This window comes from Rhineura floridana, chromosome 9 (genome assembly GCF_030035675.1).
Source record: "Rhineura floridana isolate rRhiFlo1 chromosome 9, rRhiFlo1.hap2, whole genome shotgun sequence".
Lineage (NCBI taxonomy): Eukaryota > Metazoa > Chordata > Lepidosauria > Squamata > Rhineuridae > Rhineura > Rhineura floridana.
In genome coordinates this window covers 126,257,847-126,278,172 of record NC_084488.1, presented here as the reverse complement: position 1 = coordinate 126,278,172, position 20,326 = coordinate 126,257,847, and the positions used below count along the sequence as shown (strand labels likewise).

The window sequence follows — 20,326 nt, the reverse complement described above, 5'->3', positions numbered from 1 at the left end:
GCATCCCCTGTGGTGATTACTACTTGCAGTGACCCCCATTTGTGGGCAACCCTCTGCCTGCAGCATGGCTAGCTTCTTTCTGCCCATCCTGAAACACCACCATCAGCGCTGGGCCTGGTCACCTCCCACCACCCGTCTTTGTTGCTGTAGAGGCTTGCCAGCACCGCTACTGCCGTTATCAGCTCCTCTTCCTCCACGCAGTATGCTTGCCCATCCCTTCAGAGGCTGGAGGCTCCGGCTGGTCGTGCGGTGAGCCCTTCCGCAGCCATCACCCCAGAAGCACATCAGGTGCCATCCCCTTGGAAGCAGCTCCATGGCAGGGGAAACTTTGCTTAGGGGACACTGCCATGGCTATGGTATCTACAAGGTGAAATTTGCTGTACCATGGAGGCCCAATGTGCTTCTGGTGGCGGAGGCTGCAGAAGCGCTCATGGTGGAGCACCCAGAGCCTCCAGCTACTGAAGGGATGGGGGGTGAGGCAGGGAGGAGGTGGTGGTAGCAGCGCTTGTGGCAGGCCCCCGCAGCAACAAAGATGGGTGGCAGCCCCGGCCCTGGTGGTGATGAGTTCCCACTGTGCCTGAGACCCCCCAGAAACCTGGAACAGGTCCGCTTCGCGGGACGGATAGGGCCAGGGGTGTAGTCGTCCAGGGCCTGCCTGCCTGTTTTTTGGGAGCAGGGTCCCTATGTCTCCAGCTTCCTATGAGTCAATCAGCATGAAAGGGCAGTGTGTTAGCTGCTGAGAAGAGTCTTCTAACCTGCTTCCCTGTTGTTTCCTGCTGATTGGTAGGAAACGCTCTCCCCTTTGATGCTTATTGGGGACGTTGTAAGAGAAGGCATTAACAATCTCATCCTCAACCCAGCAGCAAAAAAAGGGTGTGTCTGTGACTATCACGAAGGGCCCCGGCAGTTCTAAATTCGCCACTGCCCTACTGGATAAGGCCCACCTGGCCTGCCTCCGCTCAGCAGCAGCAGCAAATAGACAGTATCCCCTGAATCCAAGAGAGCAGCAAATCAGAGCCGAAGACGAGGCAGCAGCAGCAGCAGCAGCGAGGCCGAGAGGGCGGCTCCAGCCACGTAGGGCCGGGGGAGCGAGGTGACCCGAGGGCGCCTTGGCTTTTCCTCGGTAGGGAAGGGACCTGCCATGCCGCTGCTGCTTGCCACGGAGCTTCCTTCTCCTCAGTGCCTGCCCGTCTCCGTCTCTCCTCGTCCTGGAAAGAGCCCCCAGGTGCGCCTTGCAGAGGAGCGTCAGGGGCTGCGCGGGCTCCCCCCGACTCTGGCCAGCACCCCTCGCCCCCTCTTTTGCAAGGCACCACCTACAGCGCGGCCCCCCCTTCGCACCCTCCCGGAGACAGCAAGAGGCGAGGGTCACCCCCCGCGACTCCTGGAGGGGCACTTCCGGCCCCCTCTGGGTCGGGGCGTCTCTGCGCTCGGCGCCAGAGACAAAGCGAAAACGGCTTCGCCACCATAGAGGTCAGAGAGGCTAGAGCGTCCTCAGCCAGCGCCGGAAGCTCGAGCTGTGTGCGCCGCTCTACGGCACCTTCTCCGCGTCGTTCCTATGGGCTCGCCAATCTCCCTTCGCTCGGGCCAAGACTACGTTTCCCGATAGGCCGTGCCGCGTGGCGGCAGCGAGGGGCGTGGCTTGTGGCGGCGTTGCCATTGCTACGGCCAGGAGATGGGCGCGGCTTAGGCTGCCTGTCTGCCTGCCTGCGTCGGCTGGGCTGGGCGAGCGGAGCGGGATGGCGGAGCCGGAGAGCCTGGAGACGGCGGCCGAGCACGAGCGGATCCTGCGCGAGGTCGACAGCACCGACACGGCCTGCCTCGGACCCACCCTCAGGTGCCACTCCCTCTCCTCCTCCGCCCCGCTCGAGCAAAGGGCCCCCGAGGAACGTGGTGGGGGTCCGCGGGCCCTCCCCCCAAGGGAGCAGTCTTCCTCCAAGGGAGCAGCCTCTCCTCTGCGGTGGGCAAAGCCTCCGCCAGGCCCTGCTTGATCGGCGGTGGAGGCTCTCTCCCCTGCCCCCGCAGCCCCTTGAGCGGTTTCGGCGGGGAGGGGAGCAAGGCCTTCTCCGCAGTGGCGCCCCCAGACTGGCACTGAGCATCCCTTCACTCCGTGCAGGCCAGGCGGGCCGCGTCTGCTGCACGCGGGCCTGGGGTGCGAGCGTGCCGGGATCCCTCTGGGCAGCTCCCTTCGCCTGGGCAGGGCTGCACGCGGGAGGCAGCCGCCGCCTTTCTCGGGCCGCGTTTCTCTTTGGCGCGGGTTGCTGCCTTCCTCTCTCTCCTCCTCCTCCCCATGGCGAGAAGGGAGGAGACCCCTGGATTTCCTCGGGGCTGGGTCGCCAAAGGTTCCTCTTCAGAAAAGGCTCCATTACTGGCCAGGGTGTGCGAGGGTGTGTGTATATGTATGGGGGGGGGACCAACCGCCCTCTAGTCCAGCATTCTCTTCCCAGGGCGGCCCCCAGCCAGGTGCCCCAGTGGGAAGCGTGCAAGCGGGGGCCTCGGAGCAAGAGCACCCCTCCTCCCCTGTGGCTATTCCCTCCCCCGCTGGTATCCAGAGGCAGAGTCCTGCTCAAACCACATTTCTTTTGCCCTTTCAGTGAATGAGATACTCTGTACATTGTCAGTAGCTATGTAAATATTGTAAGTGGGGTGGGGAGTCCTCTGGATGTTGCTGGACTCTACCTCCAATCAGTTCCAGCCAGTGGTCAGGGATGACAGGAGTTGGAGTCCATCAGCATCTGGAGGGCCACAGGTAAGCCACCCCGATCCCTTAAAAAAGGAGTCCTGCCACGCCATGGCTCTTTAGTCTGCCCTCCTGTAACGAAGGGTGTCCAGAGCTAGACACTATTACTTGTCTGACTAGTGCTGCCCTGACTTTTCACATTAGCCTTCCCCTCCCCTATTACACAGTTTATTATACTTGCATCCCACTTCTCACGCTTACCTGGGGACGTTCCCAGGGCAGTTTTCCATCCAGGCACAGATTAGACCCAGATCTGTTTTGCTTCAGCAAGGTTGCGGTGCCTTTGGGCCATGCCCTGGGGCCATTGATCTGAGATGGAAACTCCAAAACCAGGGGTTCCCAAAGTGTGGCCAGATGGTCAGCTTTCATCAGATGTTCAGGGAATGCCTGTAAAAAATAGCACAGTGCATTACAATTGCTACAACAGATTCAAAAAAATAATTGTGGTCTGCTGAGACCCTCCGTGATTTTCCAGTGGTTCACATAGGGAAAAAAGTTTGGGAGCCCCTGCTGTAGACACTGGAGTTCCCTTTGGCCTCACTGTTGTTTCTTGAAGGGCAAGCAGCGCTGTGTGCCTGGTTTCTTTCTCTGCTGCTGTGGGTAGGCTGTCATCTTGCAGAAACCTTGGAGGGGTAGGAGCATTTACAAGCTTTGGAATTTGCTTCCATAAGATCTGGTGATGGCCACCAATCTGGATGGTGGAGAAGGCTATCAATGGCCACTAGTCATGATGCCTGCCTTCCTCCTTCAGGACGCCAGGACAGGGCTATTGCGCTCATGTCCTTGCAGGCTTCCCAAAGACATCTGCTTGGCCATGATGGGAAACAGGGTGCTGATCTAGCAGGCAGGCCTTTGGTCTGATCCAACTGGACTTAATAGTGTAAAGTGGTTTCTGTTTGTGTTTTTTATTGCTTGCCAAGGGTTTTGAGATCCCGTGTGCTGAGTGTTGGTTACGTTTTTTAAAAACAATTTCAAGTTTGTGTGTGCTTTTAAAGAAAGCTCTAGAGCAGTGATTCTCAAACTTTTTTGGTTTGCGGCACACTGTAAAACATATAAACATTTCTCGCACTCGTACAAAATTAAAAATATATTAATATATTTTAGGGCCTAGTCCAGCTGTTAATTGATAATGGATGTAATAAATCTCTATACAAATGGGTTTATTCTCATTTTTAAAATATACTTTCATAATATTCGTGGCGCACCTAGCCACCTAGCTCACCATTTGAGAATCACTGCTCTAGAGTGCTGGACCTTGTTAGTGAAACATTTTGTATGGATTTAGCTCTGAAAGACCCTCTGCATACTGTTGTGATCTCTTGCGGTAAGACGGACAGTGTGGCTGGCTCTTTGTGTTGTTGATCTTCCCTGTGGCCAGAGTTTTACTGCTGTTTCAGATTGATTGATTGATTGATTGACTGATTGATTGATTATTAGATTTGTATCCTGCCCTTACTCCTAGCAGGAGCCCAGATGTAAGGTTTTCTTTCCGGAAGGCATTTCTGCATAGGTGAAAGTGTGGGAAACCACATGTAAATTGTTATGCATGAAAGGGCTTACGTAGCAAAGGCTTAAATTTGCAGCTGCTTTTCAATGGGCTTTTCTTCAGTTGTGCTGAAGGGTGTGCCTACCTGCATTTCTGTTCCTGATGGGCTGGATTTGTGAGAAGGAAGTAAAGTGCTAATGGATTCAGGTTGCAGTGGCCTTGTGGCATACTGGAGACGCCTTTCCATGATGGGTCCTGCTGTCACGGTCACTGGAGACCAAGGTGTTAAAATCTCTGTGTTCCTGACTGCTCTCTCTTTTGCACTGCCTGCTGATCTTTTTTACTTGCCTTCTTGACTCCACAGCCAAAGGAAGCCTGTTTTTCTCTCCTTCTCCTTCCCCCCCCTCCATCACTCTTCTTGTATGCTTCCCCCCCCCCCGCAATAATCAGGAAGATTCCACTACTGGAGCTTTCCCCCTGAAGTTTGTCTTAAGCTGTTGCAGTTCTGTAGTAGCAGCAGTGGGCTTGAGAGCGTGTACCAGGCTGCCTCTGTTTCTTTGTGGACCCCATTAGTTGCCCAGCAAATCAATGCCAAGGGGATGCTCTTATCTGGAACAAGGGAGCTCTGTTGTTCTTGTGAGGCTTGGACAAGAATTGTACTTGAATTTTCTGTCACGTTCAGCCAGAGAAGTAACTGCATCACATTTCCTTGGTCATAGCATCACATACGGAATATTGATTGATGTTCTGTTTCCAAACTGTTAATTTTCTGATCCTTTCATTTGGAAGTGTTTCTTTACTTGTATGACTTGTATTTTCTTTACGTGTATGACAGGGAGCTGGTACATATAATGAAGAACAGAGTCTAAATTTGTGAGGCTCTTGTTCAAATCTTGAGGTTGCTGGTTGGCCTTAAATAAGCCTGAGTCCTCCCCCTCCGCCTCTTCTGCAACTTGGGCATAAAAGTACTGGTCTACGTTACAGGGTTTCTTAAATGGTTGTACTGAGAGAGTGCTTATGAGGCACTTCATTGTCTTTTTATAAGTAAGCCTATTTTTCTTTTTTGGTTACTTATCTTGCTGTTTTTCTGCAAAGCACTAACTGGTAGCAAGGGGTGCAGCTGTGTGGCTGAATTATTTCTTTCCCTGAGCTCTTTTTGCTCACAATAATATGCTTCCTTCCTGTTTTCTCTTGTCCAAGAAGCAGAAAGGGCGCACTTCTCAGTGAGTTAGGCAGTGTGGGACTCCCAGATGGGAAACTGATATTTAATACTAGAATGGAAATGTATGTCATGCTGGGAGAGGTAATGTCCAGTCCTGGGGCCTGATGAGACGCCCTCCCCTCGTGGTCCCCACCGATACCTATTTAAGATAGACGTGGCGTTGGGGTGGGCAGAGAGGTTTAAACCCTTTTACTCCATCCAGAGCCCTGATGGGGATGCAAATCGCCTCCTCCTTTGTCATCAGATCGATCAGTTGATGAGTGCGGAGGGAGCAGTTGCCCCTTTCTTCAGTTGATCTATCCAGATAGCAGAGGAAGGGGCGCTCTGGGCCCGTGTTTGTGTGTGCATCCTGTCTGCATGTATCTGAATATTATGAAATGTGAAATTCCATAGGCTTCAGCTGGTAAGACAGCCGTGACCCTTCCTGGCCCTGGACAGCTTGACCACAGCAGTTCTGGCATTGGTAGCTTCAAAACTGGACCACTGCAGCGCACCCTTGTGCTTGGTCTGGAAACTGCAGCTAGAGCTGAATGTTGCAGCATGATTGCTTCCAGGAGTGAGAGTCTGTCAACATATTACTCCTTTGCTCAAAGATCTGCAGCGGCTGCCAGTCTGCTGCTGGTTTGAGTTCAAGGTGTTACTTTTGATATATAAATCCCTTAATGGCTTGGGATAAGTTTACTTGAGAGATCACCTTACCCCGTATGTGCTTACTTGATCGCTTGGATCTGCAGAACTTGCAGTTCTGGAAGTAACACATCATGTCTGTTCTGTGTTTGTCAGGAGTCCTGCCTTTAGTATGGCAGCACCTGTACTTTGGATCTTCCTGCCTGTTGACGTTGTTGTATAAATTTGTATCCTGCCCTTCCTCCCAGTAGGAGCCTATTAAGCAGGCATCATCATTGTATTCTGTTAGACGCCTGCTGAAAACATTTCTGCTTCGGTGGGCTTATTCAGACATATGATTGGTTACATGCTTTATTGTATTTCATTGTTTTAAGTGTTTTTAACAGTTTTTAAATGTGTTTATTTTGTTTTTAATTGTATTTTTTTATTATAGATGTGTTTGCTGCCCTGGGCTCCTTTAGGAGGAAGCGTGGGATATAAATTTAATAAAATAAATAAAAAGTGGTGTGGCCCTGACATGTGGCCCCCAGAGAGTTGGCCAAGATTGAATGTAGCCCTCAAGCCAAAAAAAGGATAGCCATCCATGGTGTGATGAATCCACTGAGGCAACCTGGAGATTGTTTTTGTGAACAAACTGGGTAACAGATCTAACACTCCAGAAATATCATCACAGGGAACAACATTCTGAGAGGGGACTCCCAAGAAACTATCCAGTGTTAGATTTCTGTTGTGGTGGAAGAAGGTGACTTTATTTGTAATGTCACAAAAGGTGGGTGACAGGCCTGAGTGAGTGAGTGTGCATGAGGTTTCCTTCAAGCCTGAAGGTAAGAAACGTTGGGTGGGTGGCCTTGAGAGACATAGTTGTGGAGGAGGGAGAAGATTGAGGTGTGAGCAAGGGAGTTGGGGTGCTGAGGGATCTTGGTTGGCAGTAAAGGGCAGGTGAAGATTCTGTTGCAGAAATATGCAAATAGGTTTAAATGTATTGGTCTTCTTCTGGATGTTGATGGAGACAGCTGAGGAGAAAATCCAGATCTTTCAGTGCCATGCACAGAGCAAGAAAATACTTCATGGTCTCTGGTACCACCCTTATTAATTCCCCACCAGCACAACTGGAACATAACACTGTTCACCCCCTTTTCATTTTTTCCTTTGAGCTGCTGAAAAATGTGCTTTGGACTATTTGTGGCTTTTGGTAGCAATTGTGCCTGGGCTCTGCCATTGTTCCACTGCTTTTGTCTCTGTGAGGATCCAAGTCCCTTCCAAGTATCTGAAGGAGCTCCTCTTCCCATGTCAGCCTGCTTGGTCTCTTAGATGTGAGAGGTCCTGCCTGAGGAACATCAGGAGGTGACACAGTGGTGGTGCCAGAGTCTTGGAATGCCTTCTCCTGGGAGATGTGCCTGGCTCTGACGCTACTGACATTTTGGCACCAGTTGATGATGATGATTTATTAAATTTATATCCCGTCTTTCTCCCAGCAGGAGCCCAGGGTAGCAAACAAAAACACTCAAAACACAGTCTAAAGCATCATAAAAACAGACTTTAAAATATATTAAAACAAAACATCTTTAAAAACATGTTAAAACAAAACATCTTTAAAAACATATTTTTTACAAAAAAAAAAGCTTTAAAACATATTTAAAAGATTGAAGCCTGCCTCTTTGCCTGGGCTTTTTCAGATTGCTAGTATTAGTTTCTGTTGCTGTAAAGTGTTGTGTTGGCTCTGTAAAGTGTTTTTATGATTGATATTCAGTTTATTTTAGATGTATTTTTTACTGGCTCTGTTTGTGTATCACATGGTTTCTATTGGTTTGTAACCTGTCCTGAGATTGTAAGAAGAGGGTGGAATAAAAACATAAACCATGATTTCAAGATGCCCTTGCTGATGCTATGCAGCAGACAGCCATCATGGCAGTCATCAGTGAACTGGAGCAAAAGGCAATGGAGGGTGTCAGTCAAGTTCTGGTGAGTGTCATACTGAATTTAGGTCTGTTGCTTCCTCCCTTCTCTCTTCTTTTGGTGTTTGGACTCATATAGTTTGGCTGGCATATTTCAGCTTGGGATGTGTGTTCCTGCCTCATTCCTGAGATGTTTCCTTGTGTTGGACTGTTGCACTTCTAAATGCCCACTACTTAAGTCTGCTTGTGGTAACTCCTTCCAAAGTATTTCTGCATTGTGTTCCTGTTCTTTGGTAACTGTCAAACGTGATGCTTTGAGATCAAGTGCAAGGTACTCCTTGTAAATATGAGTGTGAAAATCTTTGCAGTAGACTAGAATCTATCAGAAGGTTGATCCTGGCGTTGTTTTGTGATGCAGAATTTTGAGCCCTCTCAGATCTCAGAGCTAATGCGAAGGCTGTACTTCGTGGGTCCAGTTACACTGAAGCAGTGCTATGAGTCAGTGTTTCTGTTCTTTCTTCTCTTGAACATTTCCCAGTGGTTCTTGTGATGCTTTCCTCCTCTGCGTCAAGAGCCCAGCTGCCAGCTCCTCTTTCCTTTTCCAGAATGCAAACAAAACCACAGCTGGGAAGGCAACCATTCTTACTGGCATCTTCGGCTCTGCTTGGGACCGTCAGTCATGCTCTAACATGGCCCAAGGAGGATGACCGGACTCTGGTAGGTTTGTGGTTGTCAGTTAAGTAAAACTGAAGTAGACTCATCTGTGCTAGTTATCCCAACTCTGTGTAGCTGGAAACCCGTTTCTGTGGGGTGGGGATTCAGTAGGGTTGGAGACAAATCTGCGCCACGCGGTTGCATAAGTACCAAAAACCTGAGCCTGTTCCCTGGGCATTTGAAACATTTTGTCTGTACTATATTTTTTATTATGCAATTGTTCTTGATTTCACATACTCATATACCTCAGGGGCTTTTCTCATTTGTATCATCTCGGATTATCATTAGAGTAGACCCTGCCGAGTATCCCAAGAGTGGGAATTTTCAAGAGATGGAAAACATTTCTTGATCTTTGCATATGCCTTTGGGAAGGACCCTCAGCTCACCTGCTGAGTTCATGCTTGCATGGAGCAGCCCTCAGTGCCCCCAGTTGAAGACCTTTGTGTCCTTTGGGAGCTGCTGCCGTGAGGTAGCTTGTTCTTGTTATGTGCCTCCATGTCGATTACAACTTATGGCGATCCCATGAATCAGCGACCTCCAATAGCATCTGTCATGAACCACCCTGTTCAGATCTTGTAAGTTCAGTTCTGTGGCTTCCTTGATGGAATCAATCCATCTCTTGTTTGGTCTTCCTCTTTTCCTACTTCCTTCTGTTTTTCCCAGCATTATTGTCTTTTCTAATGAATCATACCTGTGTTCAAATGGGACTTCTTGTTGGTGGCTGCAGTTTGATTCTAGATGGTGACTGTTTGTTTCTGTGATCACAGGAGGGAGAGGGAATGGCTATGGCTACTGGTAGGCTCTTCTAAAAATTAGAAGGACTTGGACAGCACTTTCCCTTTTGGATTTCACATCTGCCTGTTCCCTTCAGGAGTAAATTGCAGGCTTATTATGACTGAGGACTGAAATTCTGTGCACTTAGTTGGGAGTCAGCCCCATGGAGCATAGTGGATCTTACTTCTAGGTAAGCATCTGGTTAGTTACAATTGTATGTGGTTCAATTGGGCTTGCATCTGGATAGATACTCTTATTAATCTTCATGGCTTTGAGAAAAGTACAATCATAGTTTTATATTTAGAAAGACATCCTTGACTAGTGGCCAAGTTCGGGGAAGGTGGTACTCAATGAATGTGGCATCCAGGCTATGTGATTGAGAGCTAATGAGTACAGGGAATAGTTGTTTGTTGTCTTACAGTGCAATCCAGTACATGTCTACTCAAAAGTAAGCTCCTTTGGATTCAATGGGACTTACTCCCAGGTAAGTGTGTATTGGATTGCAGCCTTAACTGGATAAATTTGCCTGTCAGTCATCACTTGGCCTCAGTTTCTCATTTGTAAAATGGGAATAGCACTGCCTGCTTGGAGCTGTTTTGAGGATGAATGAGCTAAGCTTTGTGAAACACCACAAGGTGTATGAAGTTATTTCTCCTTCGGTAAACAAAAAAATTGCTGTCTGAATTTAGGTACAGTAGGTAGGTAGTCACTGAGCTGTCTGGACATTTTGTAGAAAGCTTTCATTTATACTCTTTGCTGAAAAAAGGACAGCGTTTAACCTTAATTTAGGAGGTGGTGCCAATGAGACATTCTTAAGAACCACCTGTCAAGCAATCTGATGGAACCTATATTTTAAACTTTAAAAAGTAATTTTTGAAGCTTCCTAATCTTAGTCTGTTTAGCACGCACATCGGCAGTTGGACTTAAAGCCCCAAAGACATTGTGCGCAAGTGTTGCTTGATAAGGAGACGTTTACAGCTTGGATGCCAAAATCTGTGAGTTGCTGCGGCGATGGTAACTTTATTGGGAGGTTTGGAATTGAAGCTGAAGAAAATGGGCTGTGTCTGGAAATGGAACGAGAGGGATGATGACATTAGAAAAACCCATAGGCTCACTCATGGTGACTCAGTTGGTGTGGGAAGAGTGAATCCTCCAGAACCAAACCAGGCTTTCTTTTAGGAACAGGAGTTGTCTGCATAAAAGGCTTCTGACACACAAGTCCTGCCCAGGCTGTGGACAAGAGCTGGCCTTGAAGGAGCTCACATTACCGTGGAGTATGAGAAAGCTCCATTCTGTGTGGCCCCTTTCTGTTTGTGCGCTTCAGAGGAGAGCCTTTGTACAAATGTTTTGGGACAAATGCTTCTTCAGCCAAAGGAGCTCCTGACTGTTGACTCAATAGTACTGAAGGAGAATTAGCCCATCCACTCCCTGCCAATGGCAAAGGGCAGATGCTTCACTCATTCTACTCAGAGCAGAGCCATTTAAATTGACAGATAGGATACAACCCTTGGTATCTGGTTTGTTTTTCAGGCCACATTTACAATATACATTTTAAGCAGTATCAAGCCACTTTAAGAGGTCATGGCTTTCCCCAAAGAATCCTGGGAACTGTAGTTTGTGAAGGGTGCTGAGAGTTGTTAAGTGATCCTTGTTCCCTTCACAGAGCTACTTCTTAGAGTTTCCTGAGAAGGTGGATTGAGTATTAAGCCACTCTGGGACTGTAGCTCCATGAGGTGAACAGGGGTTTCCTAACAACTCTCAGCACCCTTCCTAGACTACAGTTACAAGGATGTTTTCGGGAACGTTATGACCCTTTAAAGTGCTGTGATGCTGCTGTAGTTCTTGTGCATTTGCTTGTGCAAGTGGAACACCTTTGGATTCAATCTTGCTTTCCTTGTTGTGCAGCACTTTAGTGCAAGGTATAAAACAGCTGCTCAGAGTGGAAGACACCTTCAGCTTATGGAAGGACACTTCAAGGATCCAATCTAATGTTAGGATAAAAATTCAGCTATGTATGTTATAGCTTAACAAATACATTCTCTCTATATCATTTGTTGTTTTTGTAAACACTTAGATACCGTCTTGATATTTGTTTGATGTAAACAAATAAATGAATGACTTGCTGCTATGGCTCTCCTCTGAAGCCTGTCCATGCTCTTCTCTCTTTCCTTGGTTGACATATTACGCTTTAATAGAGGAATTGGGAGCAAGAACAAAATGCTACTTAAAAGTGGAAAAAAGCTTCTCTCCTTGGTGATGTGATGTTCTCTAGCAGCATGTACGTTTTAAGGCCTTCCTCTCTGTTAATGTGTTACTTTTTCCTTGGTGTGAGTCCATCGGGTGTGTGTGTCTTACCGCCTTGCAACTTCCTCTCCCCTGCCCCATTGCAACATATGCAGCTTGCAGTCATTCATTCCATGTTGGCCTATAAGCAGAAAAGAGACCTGCCTTTTCCTCCTCCTTCAAAGAAATTCCATCTTCTTTAAAAGCAGTGCATGTTCCTGGGGTTGTGGCCCCTTCAGAGGTTATGCCAACTTTCTTGTAAGATTTTTCCTTCAAACCACTTCTACCTGCATGCTGATTTGATGGCTGTAGTTGAATGAAGTTGCTGAAGAATCTCTGTTCAGGCGAGAGATTCCTTGTTGTTTGTCAGCAGAGCTGCTAGTTAAGTGATGGTGCCAGTTCTGACTTTTATTCTGAGCGTGACAATCTCCTGCTTTGTGTGCAGACCGGATTAGAGTGGGAACCCTTTACTTTTGTGGCCTAATTTATAAAACAAGAAGTGTCAAGCCTGCTTTCCATCTTGGGAGCAGAATTCCGGGTCTTCAAGACCTGGCTGCGGTGGCTTCATGTGAGAGCTGAAGGTTCAAAAGTGTGCACTCTTTTTAAAAAAAAAATACTTTGCATGTTCAGAACTTAAACCCTGCTGTTGAAACTAGGTTCGGGGGGGGGGGGCTCTGGCAGGGAACGAACCCTGATTACTTGTGGGTTTGTTTGATAAAAACAGGGCAAGAGTGGAGGACTGAAGTGGTTTTTTTGTTATAAATAGCTCCTGTAACTCGTAATTATGGAAACATTTGCTCTGTTGCATGACACTGGCTGTGACAAGGTTGTTAAATCTCTGTGTAAAAACCCTGAGGTCAGGGTGTGCTCATCATTATTGAAAGCTGGCTCTTTGTAGAAGTGAACTCTTAAGGTATACGGCCATAGATGTGATTTTGGAGCTTGTTTGGCTCCTGCAGGGACTATTTGTTGGCCCAAGAGAGCTCTCGTGTCCTATATTTTGTAGTGGTATTAGTTTTTAATGTATTAAAACTTTAAACTTCCATGGCAGAAAGAAGACGAAACATAAATGCATTAAATAAAATAATAAATAAAAGTTGGTGTTTTGCATGAAATGGAACATGGACTGCCTTCAAGTCGATTCCAACATATGGGCTACCCTATGAATAGGGTTTTCTTGGTAAGCGGTATTCAGAGGTGGTTTACCATTGCCTTCCTCTGAGGCTGAGAGGCAGTGACTGGCCCAAGGTCACCCAGTGAGCTTCATGACTGTGTGTGGATTCGAACCCTGGTCTCCCAGGTCATAGTCCAACACCTTAACCACAACACCACACTGGCTTTCTTGAATTTGCATAAGTAGTACTTTTTTAATGTTTAGAAATTTAAAAAATGCAAATGTTTCACATGTAAGAGAGGGAGAGGGCTTTCTCAGTGGTGGCCCCCAAATTATGGAATGATCTCTCTGACAAGATGCACCTGGCACCAACACTGTTATCTTTTCGGCGCCAGGTCAAGACTGTCCTCTTCTCCCAGGCATTTTAGCATGTGTTTTAAATTGTTTTTATATTGTTTTAATTTTTAAAATTGTGTTTTAAATTGTTTTTAAAATATGTGTTTTAAATTGTATATTTGTTTTAATGTTTTTGATTGCTGTAAACCGCCCAGAGAGCTTCAGCTATGGGGCGGTATACAAGTGCAACCAATCAATCAATCAATGTAATAAGATGTGAGTTGGAAACAGCAGGACTTCTTGTTTCCCAGGCTGAATACATTGGTGCCTAATCACAGTTATGTTAAAATCATGAATTTCTCTATTGATTTTCTGTGGGCAGGGGTCATTTAAAATGACTTCTCCTACCTAACCCTGGAAAGCGCCTAGTCCAATAATGAGATGCCTTCCTCTGTTTTTGCTCAGTGGCCGGCCCCTTTAGAAACGCCATGGAGGGTGTTCCTAGCAGCCAGGAATGGAGAATGGTTACCATCAGTTGTGGACAATCAGTGAAGGGCAAAGGCCAGTTAAGTCATTTCCTGTTTGCGCCCAAGTGGCTGGCTTTCTTCCAGGAGTTGATGGGAAGCCAAATGTACCTCTGGGCAGTGAGCTCCAAATGCCCCTCACCTCTCTCAAGATAGGGCAGGCCTGCTTCTAATCCACGCGTACATCTACCTATGAAGCATGTTTATTTATCTGAAATATTTTTACATTCATGATGGTTTACAATAGGTAATAAAAACTGTCCCTGCTCCCAACCAGAGAAGCAGACTCAGGACTCGGAGACTGGGTTTTTCTGCATAAAACTTTATTCCAGAAATCAGAACAGGGATATAGCATTTGATGCTAGGCCTAAGCCAGGATTCAAACAGGAACAGGCCTATTAGATGTTGGAAGCGGCAGCAGATGAGTTATCACAACAGCAAATACAAGCAGTGCTGCTACTTGTGTACAGAATGGACACATAACACTATTAATTCAGGCTCTTTTCAGCATGAGTTGCAAGGTGGGGGTACGAGGGGACATGGATGAAATTGGGCTACTTGTAACCGTCCTTCATCCTCCACAACCTTGGAGACATGCCAGTTTGTGACTCTGCTGAGTTGCTTTCAACTCCTTCTGCCTGAGAAGTTCCAGTGTTTTTCTTAGCACTTATCTCTTCTGCAGTTACACTTGGCCTTGGTGCCTGCAGAGAGTCCTTACCAGCCAGATGAGACAAGGAAAGGCTGTTTGAGTCTTCCTTGGTAACTCCAGCAGCCGGCTTTGAGGCTTCTGGAGACACATCCTCTGTAATCCCCTCATTTCCTTCATCAGTGCTAGCAATGCCCTCCTCAGTGTCGGTAACCCCTTTTCCATTCTCCCAACCTTGCCAGAGATTCTCTTTGTGGAGCCCATGACAAAAACAGCAACAATCAACAAGACAGTTAACACCACTAAAAACAATCACAGCAGCAATGTAAAAATTTGCACTGGTAATTAGAATCTGTTCTTAAATTTGTTTTAGATGTTTTTAACAGGTTTTAAATGTGTTTTTATTTTTTATTATATATATGCTTTCTCGTCTGGGTACCTTTGGGAAGAAGGGCGGCATATAAATTTGCTAAATATATATTTTTTAAAGCCCGGGAAAATATTAAAAAGGTGTTCACCTGGCACCTAAAAGACACTAGAGCTGGTATTGGGCACACCTCCTTGTGGAGAGAATGTGACACATAGGGTGCCACCACCAGGAAGCCCTCTCCCCACTCACTATCCACCTTTCCTCAAAAGGCAAGGGCACTTAGGGAATGGTTTTCAATGATTACTTGAGAAAAATATTACAAAGGGTGATAATATTCGTTGTTATGTGCCTTCAAGTCGTTTACGACTTATGGCGACCCTATGAATCAGTGACCTCCAAGAGCATCTGTCATGAACCACCCTGTTCAGATCTTGTAAGTTCAGGTCTGTGGCTTCCTTCATGGAATCAATCCATCTCTTGTTTGGCCTTCCTCTTTTTCTACTCCCTTCTGTTTTTCCCAGCATGATGGTCTTTTCTAGTGAATCCTGTCTTCTCGTTATGTGTCCAAAGTATGATAACGTCAGTTTCATCATTTTAGCTTCTAGTGACAGTTCTGGTTTAATTTGTTCTAACACCCAGTTATTGGTCTTTTTTGCTGTCCATGGTATGTGCAAAGCTCTTCTCCATCACCACATTTCAAATGAGCTGATTTTTCTCTTAACTGCTTTTTTGACTGTCCAACTTTCACATCCATCCATAGAGATTGGGAGTACCATGGTCTGAATGATCCTGACTTTAGTGTTCAGTGATACATTTTTACATTTGAGGACCTTTTCTAGTTTTCTCACAGCTGCCCTCCCCAGTCCTAGCCTTCTTCTGATTTCTTGACTATTGTCTCCATTTTGGTTAATGATTGTGTCAAGATATTGATAATCCTTGACAAGTTCAATGTCCTCATTGTCAACTGTAAAGTTACATAAATCTTCTGTTGTCATTACTTTAGTCTTTTTGACGTTCAGCTGTAGTCCTGCTTTTGTGCTTTCCTCTTTAACTTTCATCAGCATTTGTTTCAAATCATTACTGGTTTCTGCTAAGAGTATGGTATCGACTGCATATCTTAAATTATTGATATTTCTCTCTCTAATTTTCACACCACCTTCATCTTGGTCCAATCTCGCTTTCTGTATGATATGTTCAGTGTATAGATTAAACAAGTAGGGTGATAAAATACACCCGTCCCACATCCTTTCCGATTGGGAACCAATTGGTGTCTCCATATTCTGTCCTTACAGTAGCCTCTTGTCCAGAGTATAGGTTGCGCATCAGACAATCAGATGCTGTGGCACACCCGTGTCTTTTAAAGCATTCCATAGTTTTTCATGATCTACACAATCAAAGGCTTTGCTGTAATCTATAAAGCACAGGGTGATTTCCTTCTGAAATTGCTTGGTCCGTTCCATTATCCAACATATGTTTGTGATATGATTTCTGTGCCTCTTCCCTTGCTAAATCCCGCTTGGACTTCTGGCATTTCTCGCACAATGTATGGTAAGAGCCTTTGTTGTAGAATCTTGAGTGTTACTTTACTTGCATGGGATATATATAAATGGGATATATATAAATGGGATAATATAAAGAGCGTAAATAAATTAAAAATTACAGGCAGGCTCATGCTAAAGAAGGCAGTCTTTCGGGCACCTTGCCTTAAGCCATCTAGGGCTTTAAAGACAGATATCACAGTCCTTTGAATTGTACTAAGAAATTTGTGGAGCTCTTTAAGTAAGAAACGTACAGCATCCAGTCCCAGGTAGCAACAACATATTAGCTGTGTTATGAGTTAATTGCAGTTTGCAGGCAGACTTTGAAGATAGCCCCACATCCAAGACACTGCAGCAGCTTGCCTGGGAGGTGATGTCAGAGCATGGATAACCATGACCAGACTGTCTCTGCCCAGGAAGGGTGCCGATGGTTCTGCAGCCTTAAGAAGACAAGAACAGCCTGCTGGATCGGGCCAGTGGCCCATCTAGTCTAGCGTCCTCTTCACACAGTGGCCAGTAGATGCCTATGGGCAGCCTGCAAACAGGGCCTGAGTGCAGTAGCACGGTACCCTCCTGTGGTTTCCACAGAGTGAGCAGAGCGAGTGAGCAGAGCGAGTGAGCAGAGCGAGTGAGCAGAGCGAGTGAGCAGAGCGAGTGAGCAGAGCGAGTGAGCAGAGCGAGTGAGCAGAGCGAGTGAGCAGAGCGAGTGAGCAGAGCGAGTGAGCAAAGCGAGTGAGCAAAGCGAGTGAGCAAAGCGAGTGAGCAAAGCGAGTGAGCAAAGCGAGTGAGCAAAGCGAGTGAGCAAAGCGAGTGAACAGGAGTTTGGCAGAGGAGGTCAAAGTGGGGGTTCCCTAAAATTATTTTTTCCTTGTATGGCACACCACATACCAGTGGGACTCTTCTGTTTATCCTGAAGGACACAGCGTAGGTCATTCCAATACGAGTAGAAAGAAAGAAACAGAAGGCAGTAGAGACTATGGATGGGAAGGACACTCCACTGGTGGTGACCTTGGAAGGTGTCTGCAATGTTTGTTTCTTGCCTGAGAACAGCATGGCACACGTGCAGCAAGTGCAAGCTGGTGGCACGGTTGGAAGAACAAGTGAGGGGCCTGGAACGGCACATGGCCACACTGAAGAGTATAAGAGAAGATCAAGAGTTCTTAGATAGAATGCTGGAACAACAACAGCAAAAACATTTTGAAGGTGTTTTGTTTTAATGTGTTTCAAAGTTTATTTTTGTTATGTTTTAATGTTTTTAGTGCTTTTGTTTGCCGCCCTGGGCTCCTGCTGGGAGGAAGGGTGGGATATAAATCAAATTGTAATAGTAATAAAAAGAAGTACAGGAAGTGGAAGAACAGCAGCCTGTTGCAGCAGAAGAGGAGACTGTTGTGGGGAGCAACAACGAAGTGGAGGAAACTCCACGGAGAAGGGTGACAGGAGCAGAAGAGCTAGAAGACACGCTTCACCGGTGGAACTACAGAACCGCTTCCAGGCACTTGAGGATGAGACTAGAGGACAGCCTGCAGGGGAAGAATTACAGGAGACCTACGCAACAGCAAGCGAGAGGCTGAAGCTCAGTCAAGCAGAGGCAATGAAACCACGCCCCACGACAAGAAGAAGAGAAGAGTGGTGGTGGTGGAACACTCCCCACTGCATGGCATTGAAATCCAAGTATGCAGAGAAGACCCATGGACTCGCCAGGTATGCTGCCTCCCTGGAGGATGGATTAGAGATATGACGGAAGGGTTGCCATCGCTCATAAAGCCCAGACAGATATCACTTTCTTCTCATCCATGTGGGAATGAATGATACTATGAAGAAATCACATCAGACTTTGAAGCTCTGGGAAGGAAACTCAAGGGCTTTGGGGCCCAGATAGTTTTCTTGGCCATCCTTCTGGTACTTAGAAGAGGAGTAGAAAGGGAAAGAAAAATACTCTGGGTGAATGACAGGCTACGAAGGTGGTACTGGCACAAGAGATTTAGATTCTGGGACCATGGGCTTCGCTTCCTAGAAGATGGACTGCTGGCAAGTGATGGCTTGCACCTCACAAGGACTGGGAAGAATGTGTTTAGCCACAGCATGGATGACTTCATCAGGAGAGCTTTAAACTGAATCCTAAGGGGGAGGGAGACGTGAACTTGGAGGTAATGACTGATGAAGGCTTATGTGCACAGGAACTGAGGGAACATCTCTAATGGGGCCCAGCAATAGTCCATAAAAATGTGGAAAGGGAGCAAGGCAGCAAATCACATGGTCTTCGATGTCTGTATACTGATGCCCTGAGTGTGGGAAACAAACAGGACGAACTTGAACTCTTAATACAGGAGCCTGAATACAACTTAATAGGTATAACTGAAACTTGGTGGGATGACTCTCATGACGGGAATACAGCAACTGAAGGATATAACTTGTTCAGAAAGAACAGAAGGAATAGAAAGGAAGACAGAGTCACACTATATGTTAAAAATATGTATCCCTGTAGAAATACAGGACGATGAGCTTGGTAGCTCTGCCGAGAGTATCTGAATTAAAATGAGGCAAGGAATAAAAGGAACATGTTAGTTGGAGTCTACTACCAACCACCCAATCAAGGAGAAGACATGGATGAAACTTTTGCAAAGCAAATTGCCAAGTTTCGAGGAGGCTTGATGTAGTAGTGATGGGGGACTTCAATTGCCCTGATATCTATTGGGAGACAGATTCTGCCAAATATGGCCCCTCCAAGAAATTCCTGACTTGTGTTGGAGATAACTTTCTCCAACAGAAAGTGGAGGAAACAACTAGAGGATCAGCTCGCCTTGACTTGATTCTAACCAATAGAGATGATTTGGTGGATGAAGTGGCAGTTACGGGACCTCTGGGGGAAAATGACCACACTATACTTGAGTTCTTGATTTTAAAGGAATCAAAAGCTGAGAGTAGCCATATGCGCACCCTAGACTTCAGGAAAGCCGATTTTAATAAACTCAGAACAATGGTGAGAAAGGTTCCATGACAAGCAACCTTAATAAGATGGGTGGGAGTTTCTCAAAAAGGAATTTCTAAAAGCACAATGGCAAACAATTATATACCCATGTATATTATATCCCTTATTTATCCAGTTGATCACTGCGCTCTGCAGGTGAGGGCCTCATGCAAATACCATCTTATCAGGAGGTCTATTCCGCACAACACAGGAAGCGGACCTTTAGTGTGGTAGTACCTCCCCTTTGGAATTCCCTCCCTTTAAATATTAGACAGGCGCCATCTCTGTTATCTTTTTGGCACCTATTGAAGACCTTCCTCTTTCAAAAATCTTTTAAGTTGAGACCTTCTCCCAGTCTGTGACTCTGTTGGAATTGCTTTTTGATATGTTTTTAAACCTTTTTTTAAAAGATGTCTTGACAGCTTTAAAAAAAGTTATTAAAGATGTATTGTTTTAATGTATTTTAAAGTCTGTTTTTATGATTATTTACAGTGTTTTTAATGCTTTTGTTTGCCACCCTGGGCTCCTGCTGGGAGGAAGGGAAGGATATCAAACAAACAAACAAACAATTCCATCAAAGGGGGAAACAGCAGAAGAAGCCAGTGTGGCTTCACAGAAAGCTTAGAGATGACCTAAAAACAAAAAAGGGCACATACAGGAAGTGGAAAGGAGGCAAGGCCACAAAGGAAGAGTACAGGCAGGTATTATGGAATTGCAGGGATGGTGTCAGACAGACTAAATCTGAGAATGAGCTGAGGTTAGCGAGAGATGCTAAAAGCAACAAGACAGCTTTCTTCAGGTACATCCATAGTAAAAGACAGAGAAAAGAAATGGTTGGACAGCTACTCAATGAGGATGGCAAAATGATAACAGGTGACAAAGAAAAGGTAGAATTGCTCAATTCCTGCTTTGGCTCAGTCTTCTCCCAAAAAAAGGTCTATGATCCCCCTTGGCAAATGTGAAGTTGAAGGGGCAGGATTGCAGCTTGAGACTGACTGATAGAAAATGGTCAAGGAATACCTAATCACTTTGAATGGGTTCAAATATCCAGGGCCTGATGAACTGTATCCTAGAGTATTGAAGGAACTAGCT

General features: G+C 46.2%; 1 protein-coding gene across 4 annotated transcripts in view; it reads left to right on the top strand.

Annotated features, from left to right (window-relative positions):
* The first annotated feature begins 1,508 nt into the window (after window positions 1–1,508).
* Window positions 1,509–20,326, top strand: part of EXOC6B (exocyst complex component 6B) — a 306,373-nt gene continuing 287,555 nt past the window's right edge. For 3 of the 4 annotated variants that reach the window (XM_061583689.1, XM_061583688.1, XM_061583687.1), the window contains exon 1: window positions 1,648–1,834. In XM_061583689.1, coding sequence (XP_061439673.1) covers window positions 1,737–1,834 — 98 coding nt within the window. In that variant the 5' untranslated portion in view covers window positions 1,648–1,736. Of the gene's footprint in view, window positions 1,835–20,326 lie in introns of all 4 variants that reach the window. The other variant, XM_061583690.1, reaches the window with a different exon arrangement.